General features: G+C 44.3%; 1 protein-coding gene across 6 annotated transcripts in view; it reads left to right on the top strand.

Annotated features, from left to right (window-relative positions):
- RHOF (ras homolog family member F, filopodia associated) overlaps nucleotides 1-19,345 on the top strand; it is a 28,871-nt gene that overhangs the window by 7,066 nt on the left and 2,460 nt on the right. For all 6 annotated transcript variants that reach the window (XR_012996537.1, XM_076352652.1, XM_076352651.1 and 3 more), the window contains 5 exons: nucleotides 9,585-9,757; nucleotides 10,263-10,436; nucleotides 10,569-10,656; nucleotides 17,609-17,718; nucleotides 18,473-18,607. Coding sequence is in view for 5 of the 6 variants with exons in the window: in XM_076352652.1 (XP_076208767.1) it covers nucleotides 9,752-9,757; nucleotides 10,263-10,436; nucleotides 10,569-10,656; nucleotides 17,609-17,718; nucleotides 18,473-18,607 (513 nt within the window). In the remaining variant the exon portion in view is untranslated. The remainder of the gene's footprint in view (nucleotides 1-9,584; nucleotides 9,758-10,262; nucleotides 10,437-10,568; nucleotides 10,657-17,608; nucleotides 17,719-18,472; nucleotides 18,608-19,345) is intronic.

Raw genomic sequence — 19,345 nt, 5'->3', positions numbered from 1 at the left:
AGTAATATGGACAGGGTATTTGCCTGTTCAGTTGTTTTGCCGTGAAATTTTTCATTTCTTCCTAAGAACAGCAGTTGATCTGTCTAGGGAATTCCTCAGCCAAAATAAGCAATCTCCTGACAGATTTCACCTGTGTCCCGACATGCTCTGAGGATGCAGGGGATGTAAGCATTGAACAATGACAGGGAATCACTAGTCTGCTGTGTTATTTGGCTGCCTGGGTGCAAAGAAATGTATGGTGATACCCAATAGTGGAACAAACGTTTATTTTGTTTAAGATCCATACAACTTTTGATGGACATGTTGGATATTTGCCAGGGCTAGGTTTTTTGGTTTCTTTTTAAACTGTATCTGTTCATTTTATTTCTGCCACCTCTGTAAGACAGGTAGTGCTTTCAGAGATCTAATCATTCTTGAGCTATAAAGGAATAAAGAAGCTGTTTCAACACCTGACTTGCAGAATGTTTTGTGTTGCTTCTTGCCTATTGAAATGCAGCTGCTATTGAAATGCTATGATCCCATCAGAATGTACAACCAGTTATTTTTTAGAATACTTTCAAGCTTATAAAAATCATTAAATAAATCAAGAAGGTTGGCAATTCTAATCAACATTCTAAAGCCATCAAATTACTAAATATTTCAGTTCAGTGCTTCATGGCCTAAACAGTACAGTCTTACAAAAAAAAGAATGGAAAGAATGTACCATTTAAAGAATTTGGGCACTCACAGAACTTGCATCAAAAGGAAATGAAGATACAGATAAGTAATCTAAAAGGATATTGATGCATTAAAATACTTGTGTATCTGGACACCTATCATTAAACAGTCTAGATGCGATGGTAGCTGGAGACCTGTGAGCCTTTTTAACAAATGCAGCGCATACAGGGAACATTCTGATTATAAGTGATGGAGTATAAAATGTTGCAGCCAGAAAAGTGATGACAAAGATCAAACGGAATGAGTGTAGCTTACAAATCGGAGCAGTTTCTTCTAACTGGTGTGATGCAAACAACGTACGACACAAGATCAAGACAGTTTTGCCCTTGACATTGTCGCCATTGCTCTCAAATCTGCAGTTAAGGATCCCCATCTTGATTTATTTTTGACAGGACAGTTGGGAGTGCCCCAGCTGGTCCACTAAGCCACGGTTTTCAGCCAAGTGGGCCAGAACGCGCAGAATTAGCGAATGCTGTGCCATCCATTGCCTTTCTACGCTGCTGCATAACAGCAGCTCCCAGTTGCTAAGCAGCTGCAGAGCCATCTTTGCCTTCGCTACCAATCAGCTGTACTACGGGAGCAACATGAGTTCCCCTTGATCGGTGGAGAGGAGCCGGCAGCATGAAAACGGGAGCAGTGGCCATAGCAAAATTGTTCCTTTTCTGGCTGGCTGATGGGCCCCCTGGCAAAAATGCTGGAGTGAAGCAAAGGGACGCTTGATGGCCCAGAAGGTGGGGGGTGGCAGGGAGGGGAGAGGGAGAGCCAGCATATGTGCACAGTGGAGGTTACAAAGACAGCAGATCTTAGCAGAGCAGGGGGCATGCACCGAGGAGAAAGAAATGGGAGAGAGGCCAAATGCACAGTTCGGAATAAAAAAAAAAAACAGGAGGAGAGTGCGGCATATGGAGAGGAGAAATAAAGCAGAACTTGCACAGCCTGCGAATAATTGAATAGAAAATACAGGAGGAGAGGGAAGGAGCTTGATTCATTACTGCCCTTCACCTTGTGGAGACAGCTACGCCCGGGAAGAGGAGGTGTGGAATACAACAGCATCTTTCATGTTTCGCAGTGAACTGTAGGTTTTACATTTCAACCCCCGCCGTTTGTGGTTTTCTCACTGCATAGCCCCTGCCCTTTGTTTAGACTTGATTCCTGCAGGCTCTGTTCTTATCTTTGCCTAGTTTCTAATTTATTTTCATACTTGCTTTAGCTTTTTTTGTTTTTTTCAAGGTAAGTCTTAAATTAAAATACCTTTTCCAGACACTTTAATTGTTTTAACCTTCAGGAGGGCAGGCCATTGCTAATTCCTAACTGAAGTTAGTTTCCACTAAATCTGCAAAGCCATCACTGCTTTTCTCCCCCTCTCTCTTCTGGGAGCTGCTGATGGAGAACAGGGTTCCCTTTACTTCCCAACACCTTCCCCTGCACGTTGTCTTTCCTTTTCCCCGTGCAATGTCTGCCAGCAGTCCGGGAAGACTTGCTGCCAGCAGTGTGCAGGAAGTGGTTCCTGTGGCCGTAAATTATCATAAATGCCTGGCGTGTTGCATAAGAGGGGGTAGAAAAGCAGCACGAACATCTGCGGGGGGGGGGGTTGTGGCCAAAAGAGATTCTAGTTCCACCACTGCTCAGCTGCCCACATGAAAAAATACTTTATGGTCTCAGCGCCTAACATGCAATTGGCTGCATAATAGGAAATGCCAGTAGAGCTGGCAGGGAAGCAGGGGAGCTGTATGTTCCTCTCTGGCTCCTCCAGACAGGATTGAGGGGCACATTTGCACAGGAGGGTGGGGAGAGGAATTAAAGCTTGTGCAGCTGTTGCCCTCCTCCGTGGCCAGCCCTGGCTTGCTTGGAGGCCTGTCAACTGAGAACACTTTTCCCCAGGTCCAAAATTGAGTCCTAAAAGGAAAACAGAGGTGCCCACCCAGATCTACAGTGGAAAGGATTTGCTATGGGCTCTGTGTGTGTGTGTGTATTTCAAGCCGATAAAAAACTTGACAAATACGCAGCCAGATGTGTTTCATACTTGGAAGATTTTTGTCTAAGATGTCTGATTCAGAGGGATGCTAAGATTTGGTTCCTTCTTCCATTTGTCTGGAGTCCTGTATCTTTGAACAGGCACTGTCTTTACTATTGTTAGACCATTAAAGGTCTAGGGGCACTGACATTTTACAAGTAGATTCAGCTGCCTTTCACACAGGGGCATTTTTAGCATTATAAGAGATAGAAGTTTAATTAGAATGGTTTTAACCAGGAAATCTCCCCGCCTTAAGAAATCAGAGCTACTATGTTAATCCCAGTAAGCAACTGGGAACTTGACAGTGTGCCTGTTGTTACGATGAGAGGCAGGAAGGGTGAAATGTGTGTAGGAAGGGAGAAACGCGCAGGAAACATGCCATCAAGGACAGCGGTGTCGAGCTCACGCAGGGCAGCGCGCCAGTCCGTGTTTGGCAATGACCCGTGGGCTGGAGCAGCGCTGGCAGGTTGCTGCCCTCTACGTGCCTCTGCACACCAGACCACGCCACTGCCGCGACTGCTCAAACACCTTCCTGACCTGTTCCGGTGACTCTCAGCAAGGACCTCCAGCCAGACCACTCTGCACTGTCAACCCGTCCAAGTGCGGCACAGGCCAAAAATCACAGCTCTAAAGCAAACATGACACAATTACAACCGGGTTTATTTCCAGCGCCTCAAGTTATTAATTAGCCTGCTCTGAGCATCACTGTTTCTTTGCAGGGTTTGCTCCTGCCGGGTTAATGGCTACTCTCAGGTCTGAGATAAACTCAGTCTGGGCCTGTCCTTTCTCTAGGGATGCTCTGACAAGCCACAAACCTCTCTGGCTCCTGCCAAACCTCCATCCCTATGTATGAGCTTCTTCCCAGCCAGACAACGACAGAGCAAGTGCTTCCTGCTTAGCTCTCCCTGTACATCTAGCACTCAACAAAAAACAGGCAGAAATTATGGTGTTTCCTGTAGGGATATAAACAGAGGATTTTCTCATCTCTTCAGTCTGCAGTTGCTGCCTTCCTGTAGGAAGTTTGCACAGATATCAGAGGGGAGGATGTGAAGTTCACACGTTAACTGCCCTTCAGTGTCGGTGCAATACATATAACTCAGCAAAAGTCTGCTGCTATTTTATCCACAGTCCTTTCTCTTACAGCCTACTTTGCCATCCTTTTTTCTCCTCCTATGAATATTCACAGTTTCCCCACATTCTGGTCCAAAAGGTTTGAGAGCTTCCTGCCTGGGCCAGGTGCAAGAGTGATAGCTATTGCATAGCCAATGCAGCAATGAATCGTCAATCAAAGCCTGACTCTTCTAATGGCTCTGAAAAACACATGCTTGTTCAGGTTGGACTGTAGCTCCTGTATGCATAGTGGAAAGCATATTTAGCAAGCCAAACCTGGGATCATTTAAACTTGAGGTTCTCAAAAGCCTCACAAAATGTACAACTCCACACATTTCAGGATTAGTGGAATCTACCAACCAACTTCTGGGGACCGTAACCCAGATTTGGCCATCCACGGTGGACTCACCTACTCCATACTTATCCCTGCTGCGTAATCTAAAGAAGCTGAATGCAACTCCTGCTCCGGTGCTGTGGTCATCCTAATTAACATACACTCCTATTGGTCTCAGTCCTCCCTTGTCTCTAAACCGGCAAGTACATTAAAATAAAATATCTCTCTATCAGGAATTACCGGGAAGAAGGGAAAAGTAATCTGAAGAAAGCAGATACTGCAGAGAGCACTCTGATTTTGAAAAAAATAACATCTTAGTGCTTGCTGGGTCAGGTGGAGTGTTGGGTAGTGAAAACACAGGAAGGCATAAGCCAGAGGGATTTTAGGCGTGTATACTAAAGAGAGGGGATGGATATTGGGTAAAAACACATTGTGTTGCAAGGAAAGCTGTTTACAGCCCCTTTCCCTACATTTCCCAAAGTTACTTCCTGATGGGATTATTCTCTGCTGCAGATCTGGATGCAGAAAAGCGTCTGATGCTGATTAATTTCATGCAGATCTATAGCAGAGCCCTGTGCTCTCACTCAGCCACGAGTAAGCCTGCACATCACTCCTGAACTCACTGCTTCTGACTGTTCCCATGGTAAAACCAACCACAGCTACCAACGCAAACACAACCTGCAGATCTCGCCTGAAACGAGGCATTTTGAATCCCTCTCTCTCCGGCGACTCTCCAGATTTGCTGTTGAGCACAGAGGTAGAGGATGAGATCCAGCATCGCTGGGATAGCTCTGCCAGCCTGTGTTGACAAATTCCTCCCCATTGCTCAGTGAAGCCGTGCCAGCACATCTGGGAGACACACATATCGCCCAGATCCGCGGGGGCAGAGTTATGGTGGTGTTGGCAGACACTTGCTTGTTCATTTCATGCTTTTCAGAGATCAGTCACTGTGTTTGATGTTCCAGAAAAGCATAGGATGATCTTAACCTTGTGTTACCCATTTTTTACAACAGAACTTGGCTTGAGAATTCACACTTCAGTGAGGAACAGAAGCTTGAAACGGCCCCTAAGCACCTACTGTATCAGGCTGAGACGTTACCCCGTTGATTTACACACTCTTCAAATTTGTAATGTGGAGGGTTTTTTTCCCCCCACAACTGCAAAGCCAAGAACTCAGTTTCTAATGAAAGGTGCGATTCAAAATACGGCACGCTGGCCACGCATACGTCAGGTAGGCCATATTTGGCCCACATAGTTGGCACCCCTGATTTAAAGCATACCAGAGAAAATAACCCAAGAAACAGAATGTTCCCTATAAATAGCTGCTCTCTAGGTAGTAGTCAGTGTGTGGTTTATGAACAAAATCCGTCCGAACTACATCAAAGTGCCTGAATATTCACTGCCTGATTTTGCTGAGTTGTGTGTCTAATTTGGCTAACACCTCCTGTTGCAGACCGTTGTCTTGTTTTCTTTCATAGCCCTCTGAACTCTATGGTAGCATTTGGACAGATTTTATGTAGAGTTTATTGAAAGATTTTTACACTGATTTAGTACATAGGCTACTTGAGCCAAGTGAAACAGGAACTATATTCCTAAGGCATGAAAAGGCAGAAAGGAAATTTTCTTATTGAAATATAATTTTTCCACATTACTTAATAGTCTAGAAAGTTAATACCTTTCTGGCAGCACTTCCCACTGGGAAAAAAAAAATGGTTCCTACTCAGCCAAACAACAATGTAATAATGTTTTTGGTTGCATTAAACGTCTTAGAAACTGGCAGGTGTCACAGCCACCTTACCTTCAGTGAAAAAGGCAATTGAGAGCCCTTATGAAACAAGGGATTTACATCAGTAGGGGCTACTACACAAAAAACAGGCACATGGCAAGATCTGAATAGATGGTGAATCATGTGGCCCAAGGGATTTTTCGGGGTGGGGGCGTGTGTGTAAAATACCAGGCCATGAGGACCAGATGGTGGAGCTCTGCATGTGCAAGAGAAACACCAACACTGCAAAAATGGATACTGTGAAGCAGCTGAAAGTCAAGGAGACTGGGAGCTTTGATTTTGAAAAAAGGTGTTTCCAGGGTTGAGTGAGGGTCAAAAGAATGTTGGCACTGTGAGCAAAAACACAACTGAAAAACAGTTTTGTACAGTTGTTCTGTAAACAAATTGAATTACCTTGAGTATATACTTAGCTTTGTCATAGGCTTCTCCTCTTACACTGATATTGTCACCCGTAACTTCTTTGTGTATGCAAGGTACAGTTCAGCTCTCCTACGTTACAGTTTCCCCTTCCCTATCTGCCCTGTCAGTTCACACTAAATTCTGTGGGGCAGAGATTGTTCTTCAGTGTCTGTGCACATGACAAACAATTGTTGCCCTTGTGTAACATCTGAAATTTATTGGAAATTCACTCTACTTACGTGGTAAGTCCCATTCTTTAGGGTCTGTCTTTCCTATTGTAAACTCTTCAGGGCATTGTCTCTTGCTGTATATGTACATGCTGTAGTGGGAATTCATCACTGAAAACACAATATCACTGGTAATGTTCAAAAATAAATATTTAAGGCTCTGTCTTGTTACGCACATTCTTAACTAAGTTTATGCATATTTCCTTTGACATAAATGGGGCTACTTGTTCTTATTGTTAAGTTTATGTGTAAGTCTTTGTAAAGCTGGGGTCTGTATTATCAAGAAGAAAATTCTTAAGTGTATTTCAAAAACATAGTTTTAAAGACATTTAGGAAGAACATGTCCCCCTTCTTGTCTAGTTTGTATTACCATATAAACTAATAATAGGAGTATACAGCAGATGGCGTGTGCTGTTATTCCTCTCTGCAGTTGTGGCTACAAGGAAGTACCAGTAGTCCGAGACCTTGCTGGTTAGCTAAAATAGTTGTATTTTCCATTAGAAATATTACTGCAAGCCGTGCTTCTTAGCCTAAGGCCATGCACTACGATAGAGCTTAATTGATTGGAAACTTAAAATTTTTACAGTTTCAGAGTTCCTCCAAACAGAAGAACGTAGCTAACCAGAATATTTTGTCAAATCTGATAACATATTTACTATTTAAAACAGTATTTTGTGAGCAGAAAGATTTACAATTATGCTTCTCTTCCCTCACTTGACTCTCTACAGTCGCAAAACTCATGGGCTTGTAATATTATTAAATCTCAGTTTCCTTGACTTCTTCAAGCACGTCACAAGGGACAAGGAGAGAGGCAGCACAAGGGCATTGGTGGTGTTTCCGTAGGAGGTCAGGCTAAGGATATGCCTTGAGGTTCTTCCATTGTACCAGAACTGTCTAGGAGGTTGCAAGCACTTTTTCCCAGGCCTGGTGTTTTCAGAAATGGGAGTATCAACTTATTTCATCACCCTGTATTGTAAAAAAAAATCATAGCTTCAATATTAAACCTAATCTGCAAGTCTTTTTTGGGTGTCCTCATAACTAACCTGAATTACCCATCAATACCATCTAAAGTGTTAAAGCATCTTTTAAAAATCATAAATTTCCAGCAGTTTTCCTAGGCGGTGTGCTGACCTTTCACTCCTTCCTATTATTTTCCTTGGCAATCGTGAAGCAACAAATTGGTAACAAGATTGGAACACAGATATTTACTGTACCCCGTTAAAGTCTTGATTTTGGTACACTCACTGTAAATTTCTATATGCATATTGACTCTTGAGCTGCAGATGCGTAAGCTTTTGATGAAACAGAACTTGTGCCAAAATCAATATACAGGCCAAAACAGGAGAAGGACACTTGCAATTAATAATGATTAGATTTGAATTTTACTAATAGAGGGTTGAATCTTCTTCCATTTAAATCAGTGGCAGAATTCCATATAGATTTTATTTTTTTGGAGTCAGCAACATATGCCTAGCTTTTGCATAGGACTTTCTATGCCTAAAGCACTGCATACCCATTAATTAAAAATAAGTAACTGAGACACTGAAATGCTCTACTTCGTCAATACTAAGTTGACTCACTGAAATAGAACATCCATTACTTAAAAATGGTCTTTGGCGTGTTTACAGTTGATTTTATAATCTTCTCATTTTATATTGTTTCATCCTGAATCTAAGGTGTACAAATCTAAAAAGTTTCCTTAACTATAAAATGTGAAAGGAGACAAAGCTGTGAGAAATGTAAAGATTGTTTTGTGAGACTTGCAAAAAACCAAAAAGCAAAAAAAGCAACCTAACAATGACCCACAAAATATTTTTATCCCAAAAAAAACTTTTATGGCAATAACTGACTTGAAAAAAAAAACCTGAATTACAGTACTCAGTTACAGGAAAACTACTATCTGTTGATCATATCATACATAGTGTGATGCTGGGTTTGAGCCAAGTCTGAATAAATCGTTTCAGGATAAAACAATTCTTTCCTAGACCATTCATTCCTGTGCGATACTGGAATGCCCTCAGCCATTACAGTCGACAGGAGCTGATGGCTTTTACTGTGTTCCAGGTAAGATATGTAAGATTGCAGTTCATAAAGCATTTTTTTGACGGCTTGTGTATTCTACATCCTTGCATGAACTTTTTCCTCAGTAAAACGGTTAGCTTTAAATAGATGTGAATTTGGCTGCTTTTTTATTATTTGAATTATATGACACTTCGTTGGGTATTTACACATCCCTCCTCCTCCTTATCGCTGAAATATCCTTTTCTTGCTTTTTGTTTGCCCTCTGCACAAAGCAGGGTCTTCCTTGAAAGAGGTGCGAGGTGCAGTCCCGTTTGCATTCGGTCTGCAAGGCCATCTAGTGACACAACCGTGCAGGAGAAAATGCAAAACCCTGTTTGAGTTGCGATTTTTTTTTCTTAGTTGAATTAAATGGTCTTGCTACACTCAAGTATGCCCTCAGGGGTTTGTTGCTATTCCCACAAGTGGTATTTCAAAAATTTTAGAGTCAGTTTTGATTTCTTAAGAACTGACGGGGTTTATTTGAGACGGAGCAAACTGTTAGTCCCTGCTAAGAAACACAATTTTTTGTGCAGAATGGTGGCAGATTGGCACCCAAGCAGGTCTGTCACAAACGCAGCATCACTCCCCTGACCTGTGTATCGTGGCCAAACGTATCTGGCTGTTATGATCCCCCTGCCTTCCACAGTACAAAACAGCGCCAGGTAGGCGCTTGGGGCTATCGCATCTCTGCAATTAAAATGTAAAATTCTGGTTTATTTTCATCACAGCTCACCTTGGATGGGTGGCACTGGGTGAATAAGCAATGAGCAGAGCTGTCAGTTCCTACTCGAGCGGTAAATAACAGTAGAAAACAAGCAGCAAGTCACCACCACTACCAGTGCCAGCAACAAGATGCGTTTCGGGGGGTACCTCAGGGGGTCTCTGCTTCTCCCCCACTGTGGCTGGCACTGCACCCACTACACGCTCTCCCATCAGGCGTCAGGACAGGGATCCGCCGCTGCAGACATTGAGGTTGAACTGGAAGACATCCCCTCAGCCGCTGGTGACTTGGGGTAAACCAACACGGTGCTTGAGGTCCAAGGGGGCTCGCCAGAGGAATAAACGAGGACGGGGGTGAAGGACGCTGGCGCCACAGTTGCTGGATGGGGGTGAGCACCCAAGCGTGGGTAACATGGCGGGTCGATGGGAAGTACAAAGGGGACAGGGCCCAATGGCCCCAGGTGGATGGAGGCCTTGGAGGCTCACCAGGACAGGGGTACGCAGCCCCTGTGGGTTTTGGGGGGAGAAGGCCTGGCGAGGTGCTGAGGGGGCTCCTGCGGTGCCCACCGGGGCTGCATCTAACTCAGCGCTGGGGCCCCGCGGGTGACCCTGGGCAGCCGCACGCCCGTGAGGAGCCGATGTCGCGGCCGCCCCAGACCCGTGAGGGGGCTCAGGGCTTCGGGGAGAGGCACCCCCCGCCGCCCCGGAGGTTACGCGGAGTAAGGCGGCGGCGCGGCCCCGGGCGGGGCCCTGAGGCACCTGAGGCGCCGGCGCCCGCGGCGCGGCCAATCCCCGGCGGGGCGCGGGCGGCGCCTGCCCGCCGCGGGGCGCCCGGAGCGCGGCGGCGGTTGGGGGGAGCCGCGTCCCGACGGCGTTGCGCCCTGCCCGGCCCAGCTCCGCTCCATGGAGGCGGCCAACGGGGCCCTGCCCGAGGGCGCGGCGGGGGGCTCCCGCGGCAGCGCGGCCGCCCCGTCGGGCAAGAAGGAGGTGAAGGTCGTGATCGTGGGGGACGGCGGCTGCGGGAAGACGTCGCTGCTGATGGTGTACGCCAAGGGCGCCTTCCCCGAGGTGAGCGGGCTGTCCCGCCGCCGGGCCCGGCCTGGCCGGGGCGCGAAGGGGCTGGGGACCGCCCGGCAAAGCGGCCGGTGCTGGCTGCGAGCTGCTTGTCCCTAGCTAGAACTGCTTCTCCCCCCTTTGCAGCAATACGCGCCGTCCGTCTTCGAGAAATATACTACCAGCGTTACGGTGGGCAAAAAGGAGGTCACCCTGAATTTGTACGACACCGCAGGTAAGGGTTTTTTTCACACACTTTCCGTTTTCCCGATCCCAAAACTGCGAGAGGCCGCTGGGATGGGACCGCGCCTGGGACGGAGCCCAAACCCAGCCCCCGGGTTTTCATAAATTCAGACAAATAAGCAGAAACTGCTTTTACCGGTGTAAAATGCTGCTCCTGTGAACGTGCCCGTATTTCTGTTCCAGCAGCTTTCGCTGTGTCAAACCAGACTGATACTTGGAAGACTGTAAAGCTGGACATATTTTCAAATTGCTTTTGTACTAGGATACTTTTAGCGTAATAACGCGGTTAAGACTGCTAGAGATTAAAGTACAAACGAAACGACAACCGTTCGCTGTTGCATGCATAAATGTGCCTTCCAGAAAAAAAGGGTCGCTTCTCTAATGGCAGTTCTAGCCATGGACTCGTTCATTATCTTAACAACCCAGTTTATTAAGAAAGTCACATCAAATAGCAAACATATCTGAAGGTATTAAAACCCAGTTCCCAGATGCAAAGCATAATACAGTCAACCAGGAAAATATTTTAATCTCCTGCCATGTGTGATTGAATAGTGAAGGAGAAAAAGTCTGGTTTGTGTTAAAAATAAAAAGGCCGTAGCAGTAAAAGTTATTTGAAAATGCTGGTAGTTTGTTCGGGTTCATTTCAGGAACTTGTGAAATGGTTTGTGTTCAACTTCATTCAAAGCTCCTAGACTCTGTTATCCAGCTGCGTTCCTAAACAAACCCTAAAATTGACACGTGCTCCGTTTCAGCTCAGTGTAAATCATCTGTTTCAGTTCAAGCCTGTGGAGATGTTCCAAATTTACATCAAGACAAATAAGAACCGAATGCAGTCTATATTTGTTTTTTAATAGTAATAAAACACACCTTCCTGCATACTGTACATGATATCTGAATAGATAATTTTAAAGGTTTTTAATCTAAAAGTGATTTTTATTGCTAATCTTTACTGCAGTATAGTAAGATCCTGAGCACCCAATTTGCCAATATATCTTCTTGTGTCGATGTTACTGTTCTTGAGTCCAGTGATTTGGATAATGTAGCTTCTACTGAATGGCAAGGCTTTTGTGTTTAAGTCTTAAGGGAAAAGAGAAGGGCTGAAATGTAGTGTGAGCAACCAAAGAGGGCTTTCCTTAATATAGTGTGTTGGCACAAAGAACTTGCCACAGTGAACTTGTTGGGTTTTTACGTTTGTTTGCTGTCAGTGTGAAATTTTTGCCTGTCACACAGTTCTTGATACTTGGCTGGCTCTCATTTAAAATCACCATGCTGCAGCTTCCAACATTTGCCTTTGGAGTCTCTTCCAGGCTTTAAGGAACACGGGCTGGATCCAGAGACGGCGGTAGGTAGGGCAGATTCAGTATTGCAGCACTAAACTCTTGCAAGCCTGACATAAGTGCCCAGCTCCTTGCGTCATGGAGGGAGTTCAGCTCTGTGCAAGACCTACAGCCACCAGCAGCCCAGGGAACGCTCGCTGAAGCGGGTGCTGGTGGCTTATCTTACCCTGTTTCCTTGTTCAGGCATGTAACTTTAGCAGAAAGTGTCTACCCTTCCACATTTAGTTCACAGCTATAAATACTGTCTTGGACCAAAGCACTGCCCCATTGAAGAAAAGAGCGGGGTGTATTTTGTGTCTCTAAGACACTTTGGGAAGTGGAGATGCCATTGTTGCCTAGTTGGCAGAGCTCTTTGCCATGAAAGAGCAATTGCTTTCCATCTCTCATCTGGAAACCTTGAAACCCAGCATGTTTCACCTCCCAAAACAGTGTCCTGGCCACCAGGCTACAAGTTGCCAGAGGCTGCTGACATTTGTCTCCTCCCTTCCTGTTAAATTTTTTTGCTTTGCATGAGACACATCAAGATTATCAGGTGCAAAGAAAGGGGGGGCATTGCCACCTTGGTTAAGGCATTTGCCTGGGAGGGGGAAAGACTTGAGTTTTGGTTCTGTTTCAAAGCTGCTTACATAGTTTTATGTTACAGATCTGTGTTATACTCTGTAATTCAAGCAGCTTTTCATCCTCTTTCTGAAGCTGGAAGTTATGCTAGAGGAAGAACTCACTTGAGCACACATTTTAATCCCATCCTGTTTTTAATAATACAAAACTGATTAGGGTTAGACTAGGGCCAAGAGTTGTGTCCTGTCCTCTTAAGTTCAAATAGTGCAGCAAGAGAAGAGCAAGGGGAGTGTCCAGTTCAGGACACGAGAGAGCTCCTGTCCCTCTGCCACATGGATGCAGCATGAGAGACGCAGTTTTGGAATTGGTGTTTCACTATGTTGACTTGCTTCTGTCGTATCACGCAGCGGCAGCTCATGGAATTCCTCTCTCAGCTGGGTGATGATGCTCTGGGGTGGGTGTACAGCAGCAATTGCAGCTTAAAGAGGAGTCTAAACACACAACTTGCTACTGGAAGTCATATCAGTGCAGCTTATCAGCCATATTTTATGAATCATCTTCTGACTTTCTGACCTGCTTGAGTTGGTCTTGCTCTTCTTTAAAATCCTAAGACAGCTTTACGCTTGTGTTTTGCTTCTCAATCTGAAAGGTTCCCAAATCATGGAGATTATCATAAAATCATTTAAATGGGATCAAAAGGATGTAAAACCATTTCTGAGGTGAAGGACTTCAGCTAAGTGCCATGTAGCAGTGTAGGGGAGGAGAAGGCAAAGCTGTTCTAAAAAGTGTCACTGGATCTTCATGATGCACCCACTGCAGAAAGGACTTCGGTATTTTTAGGATCTTGCTAAGAGCAACACTAAATAGACCTGCATGTACTTCAGCGTCATGGGAAGGTAAAGGACAGGTTCAGCTCCGTGGGCTGTTTAAAGTTAGGATTCTTTGTATTGTCAAGTGGTGTGCAGCTTGAGACTTTCCGCTTGTCCTACTTACTGAAGGAGGACACAAAGTGCCTAAGAATCAAACATTTCAAGCTACAAAAGGTATTTTTTTTCTTGACAAGAATTTTGGTAACAAATGAAGTTAATGAGTTAGTCTAAAATATGCTAGAGTAACAATTTTTTGTGAGACTTTTGTACTATGCTACTCTATCTTCCTCATCAGAGACACCTCTTGCTGTTGCAGGAAGTTGGTGGTATACAAACGCAATGCGTAAAGGCTTTGTAATATCACTTGTCTCGTCTGCAAACAGGCTTTGCAGCTGCTTATTCAAGTAAAAGTTTCCATTTCTTGCTGTGCTCGATAGAGGCAACGGCATTGAGAGGTAAATTAACTCTAATTTTTTACATACTAAGGGAGCAGTGTTGATGCTTTAGCTGCAGTTCAGACACAGGGTTCAATTTCTGATGTTACTCAGTGCAGGACTTTCTCAGACCAAAGAAGAGAGCTCTGCTGGGCTGGGGAAGGCTGGGGAGGAAGTAATGCCTCATCATTGTGGGTGCTCACTCTGACTAGCAGGAAGCACATACGAAGCCTCCAGCGGGGTTTTTCAGGTCTGTAATGACAGATGCACGGCAGTCTGAGGCCTTAAGAGACATTTTAAAAGCCGGTACATGCAAGAATAATTTTTCATAACTTTGAAAGGGAGGGCGTGCCTGAGGGAGACGAAAACCCACCAGCTTTTTAATTTAAGTGTGCCCCCCCCCAAGTGTCCTCTTCTACTGGTTTTATTCCAGCCAAGAATGTCTGTTTCCCAATTTTTTTTAAACTAAGTAGTGAAAAAACGTAGCTGGCAAGCTAATAAACTATGGCATTCCCATGGAGCCTGCAGAATAACAAATCAAAGAGAATCGGGTGCATTTTTGTGTGCCCGTGAGGGCTCGCCATCGCACGGTTCCACGTCGATCCTAAACCACAAGTGTGGAGTATTACAGACAATACGTGGCCGTACGTAGGAAGCGGTCAGCTGGTCTGGAGCGGGTGGCAGGATATTACATTCTTCCTTCCCCACTGGCGGTTCGTGGCGATGGACAGCGCTGCTGTACGTTAGGACAGCACATACTGGTAGACTCCTAGGCTGGCAAGTCTTGAACCTATCGTTTACCCTCTCCCGTCAATGGCAATAGGCGCCGAGCTCCTTTACAGACTGAGCAACGCACAGGCTGGCATTTCTTCGGTGGTGAATTGGTGAAGGGGTGAGGAAGAGCAGACAGAGGTGAACATGCACATGAGACCGAGACCTGTGGTTTCACTTCTTCCCCTGTTCACCCTCAACCATCACCTGAGGTCCCACCCCGCCATAGGGCCCGACTGCAGTGATGTGGGTTACACAGCATGTCACAGAGGCATGCGGGAGCGTGATCTTTGCAAAGAAGTAGCAAATTTTAGGTGAATTCAGCTGGATGGAGTTTTTAAAAACAAACAAACAAACAAACGGGGTCTCTGATGCTACAATGAATTGAGGAAGGCAGAGGAGAATCACAGATATGCTCACACGTAGGCATATATTTGACCGATTCTTCCACAGCATGCTTTTTGTTAACCGGGGAAAGAAAACGGCTACCTGTGCTTGAGGAAGCACACTCGGGGGCTTTGTATATACGTTCAGTTACTGGTTAGGTTCAGCCCTGTTCCTTCATTTTAAAACTCTTCTACTAGAAGACCTAAATCTGTGCCAAATTAGCTCTGACCACAGACTGAGCAGCTTTACAGAGAAAAAGTCTCCCAGGCCCTTTCTTGCATTTCAGCAGCAGCACTTAAGGACAGGGGGTGAAAAGGATTGTTTTCAGTGAGAGGGATGTCGATGTTTAGACACAGCTTGATCTGGGTCCTGTTACATCCTCAGTAACTGAAGAACTGCATCTGCCCTCTTAAAGAATAGCTTCCTCTCCTTCCAAGTGAGCACTGCAATCATCCAACCATAATACAAGTTAAGCAATTATGATCTAACCTTCCCCCTGTGGTCTCTGTGCTATACCTTGTTCTCTGCTCTGTATTTGAAATTCCAAATACGCATGGAGCTGCATTTTATACAGCAGCATTTTCTCATGCATTTATTTTCTGTTTGCTTAAAAAAAACCTAACTGCACAGCTGGTTTTGAAGATGAAAGTGCAGTTCACTGGGGCATATCTATAGTTTTTGACTTGCAATACAGCATATTTGAAGACACTTCTTCTGTTATCCCATCCAGGAGAGTATGGTTTTAGCTGTATGTTCAATTCCAAGCAAACGAAATGTATTTCTTCCAAGGGGACAGTCCTGTCCGCCTCACAAATTGCCAGCAATAACTTGGAGGACCTTTTGATTTTACAAGCTACATTGGTAGAAGCTGAGAGGCATGAACTTGAACAGGGAAAATCATACACAGCACATAACACTAGAGGAAGTTAGGAGAAAAAAGAAAAGGTTTGGCACCTGATGTGTTTAATGCATTTAGAGGATTATCTCAGCAACAAAATGGTAAATTGGTTGCAAACAAGTAGGTGGATTTGGGAGAATAAGAAGGGCTAAGCAGTACAGTCTTTGCTCTGAATGTTTATACAACATGCATAATTTTGTCAATTGTCTATTATTTCTGGATTAAACACTGAGAGATCAATCTTTCTTTGTTCTGCACCTTGCCCATGGAGCATGCTGCTCTTGCGGGAGCTCAAATACAGAGATTTCCGTTTTACAAACATCTCAGGCAAACGTGAGTAATGGCTTATCCGGTAGGGATTCCCTTGTAATAACCTGTATGTCGATCCATGGTTTAAATTAAGGAGGGGGGCAAAGTATTGTAGAATTATTGGCCTTCTGGTATCTGCAATTCTTCAGATTGCAGCTGGAGACAAGCATGTTGGCTAGAGTGATGAGTGTGTGACTTGGGACTGAGCCAGGTGCCTGGGCAGGAATAATTGGTACAAAGTTGGGGCACACTGAAATGTTCAGCATCCCTTCATTTGAAATATCTCAAATGTTTGTATTGATGTGTAACTTCCCTGTAGGGCAGTTTCTGGGCTGTGTGTACATTGTGGTGATCGTAGGAAGGAATGGCATTCCCAGTTCTCGTTTTGGAAATTCGGTGCATCACAGAGACATACCTGATTCCAGGGGCAGCATTCAGGTGGCAAATAGATCTTCTACAGACTGCTTAAATCACGGTTTCTTCCTTATTAAGTCTCTGAAAAAATCTCAAATGAAAAAGATTGGTTTTCTTCCCTGAGCTGCCAACTATATCTGGTAATTACTGCTTCTTGAACTTAATCTCTCAAAGCAAGACACCTTCAGACCCCAGCACGGTGATTACTGCTAAGTCATATGTACAGCAAGGGGAAGAGTACAGGTCTGAAGCAAGTTAGCTTCCTCTTGTCAGATCACGTGGTGGAATGTCCCTAATCAGAAGTATGACAAATCCCCTGCTTTTCCAGAATTCAGCAGCATCCCTAAGATGTGCTGTGTAGTCCTGCTTCAAAGACCACTTAAGCTTGGCTCATGTTACAGCATGTCTTGTAAAATCACGTGCGTGCTGCTACAGTGAGCAGCGGTGCTAAAGGCACAGCGTGCTAATCACGGCTTCCTCTCAGCTCACTGAGCTGGGAAAAGCAAGCTTGCCACTAAGATTTTTACTTCAGCATTTGCATCTAGCAAATATGGTATTTCTTCTCCTCACAGCATCGCATGTGCAAATGTATTTGGGAGAATGGAACCACTGCCAAATTGCAAATGTTTTAATCGGTAACTGTCAAATTCCTTTTGCTGATTTTGCTTGTGAGCAGCAACTTGGCAATCAGCGATTAGAACTGCTTCTAAGTACTTACTTAGCAGTTGGACAAAGCAGGCTTTTTATTAAAACTTGCCAAGGACATCTTTTATATTCTGAAGCATCAGTTTTGTCAGTGAAGAGGAATCTCCTGCATTTAAGGGAAGGAATTTTACAAGTATGGAAAACTTTCAGTCTATGCAATTATAGTACCGTTGTTCTTGATCTCAAGTATGTATCTTTAACAAGCAGAATGATGGGAATACATAAAGACAGATTTCTTTTATCCAAAACTTCTGTGTTTCAGGGCAGGAGGACTATGATCGGCTACGACCGCTTTCTTACCAGAACACAAACGTCGTGTTAATTTGTTACGATGTCATGAACCCTACTAGCTATGATAATGTAGCAGCTAAGGTAAGAGGCTTTCATAATTGCTTCAGCCTTTTAAATTAATTACATACGCTTGATATATGACAGGATGTCAGATTAAAAAAGCCGATGTTTTTAGCGTCCTGTAGCCTGGGCGTGTAGATGCACGGATCACTCATCATGCACTGAGCTGCAGGTCACAGACCTTAGACCTGGAGCTCACCTCTCCACAGCTTGTAAATGCTCAGAACTGGGGTTGACTCTGCAGTACACTAAGAAGATCACAAACCAGTGGTGAAATCGCTGCTTTATCTGTAGTGATGTCACACGACCAAGATTGCACACAGGCATTTAAGATTCAAGTCTACTTCCATCACATGCATAATTTAACTACAGGGGAGAGACATGTAAGCAACCACTTGTCTGTACTAGGATTTCCGTAATGCTCCAGAGCAGAAGTTAGCATTCCTGTACATAGCACCAGCAAAACAAAGCAAGACTTGGTCCAAATTCTGCTTTTAAATATGACTTAGAGGAGCTCTTCTGAATTTAAACAGGTGGTAAGTAAGCTCTTTGGCATAGCGGCAAATGTTATAAAGCAACTGACTTTGGGTAGGACTTAAATGTTTCTGTAATGTAAATAGTGCATGTTGGGCCCCTACCACTACATTAATGACTTTCAAAATGCTGAAATTGCAGCCTATATTAAATGCTGGTTCTGTTCCTTGGCTTTATTGTTTTGATGTCAGGGGGGGGAAAAAAAAAGCCAGATGTAAAAGTTTTGGTTTTCTACCATCAGTGGTATCCTGAAGTGAATCACTTCTGCCGAGGCGTCCCGCTCGTACTGATCGGCTGCAAGACAGACCTTCGGAAAGACAAAGAACAGTTGCGCAAACTCAGGGCTTCTAAGCAGGAGCCCATTACTTACAATCAGGTAAATACAAGTGCATTTAAAGTGGTGTCCTCTTTGCAAGAGATAGAGCACACTTACTTCAGTGGCATCATTGCTCACAAGTGCAATCACGGATACTCCAAAATTAGGTGATCACAGTGTCCAGGTAAAGAAATTACTGAGAGTCAGCACTAACCGGGGTTTCTGTAAGTCCTTTTTGGAAGTGGCCAAATCACTACCCATTTTTAGTACCAAAGTAAAGAGAAATTTGAAGACTGTTTTGCATATCTTGGGATGTCTGAAAGGAAACTACTAGCTACACCTTCTAGGCTTATTACATCTCATTCTTGTTTCCTTTCACAGCTGGGTTATTACTGTTACAAATTTGTAAGCCTCGACAAGTTTGTCGGACTCCCTTAATTTTTATTAGGATACGTTGCTCCCATCAGTGGTACCTTGATCAGGATTGTGAGAAAGACTGGAGATGCTAGGATACACATTACAGGATTTAAAATATTGACTGTTCTGGAAAAAATGTGTTTTGCAAACCCTATTTAAAAATAAATCCTTTCAAGGACAATAGCAAAAGCATCTGCAAGGCTTCTCTAACATAAGAGGCTTTTCTTTGAAGTCTCTAAAGTAATCTTAAAAAAAATAGATATTATCAAATGTTTTCAATTTAAGTATTACAAAGCAGCAAGACTTATAACTAGTGTTACAAGACAGGCATAGCTGTCCTAGGTACAAGAGAAACAGTCAGTGGTGGAACAGCTCGTCCCA

This window comes from Aptenodytes patagonicus, chromosome 15 (genome assembly GCF_965638725.1).
Source record: "Aptenodytes patagonicus chromosome 15, bAptPat1.pri.cur, whole genome shotgun sequence".
Classification (NCBI taxonomy): Eukaryota; Metazoa; Chordata; class Aves; order Sphenisciformes; family Spheniscidae; genus Aptenodytes; species Aptenodytes patagonicus.
Note: the sequence above shows the minus strand (reverse complement) of the source record. Positions and strands in the feature narration are given on the sequence as shown.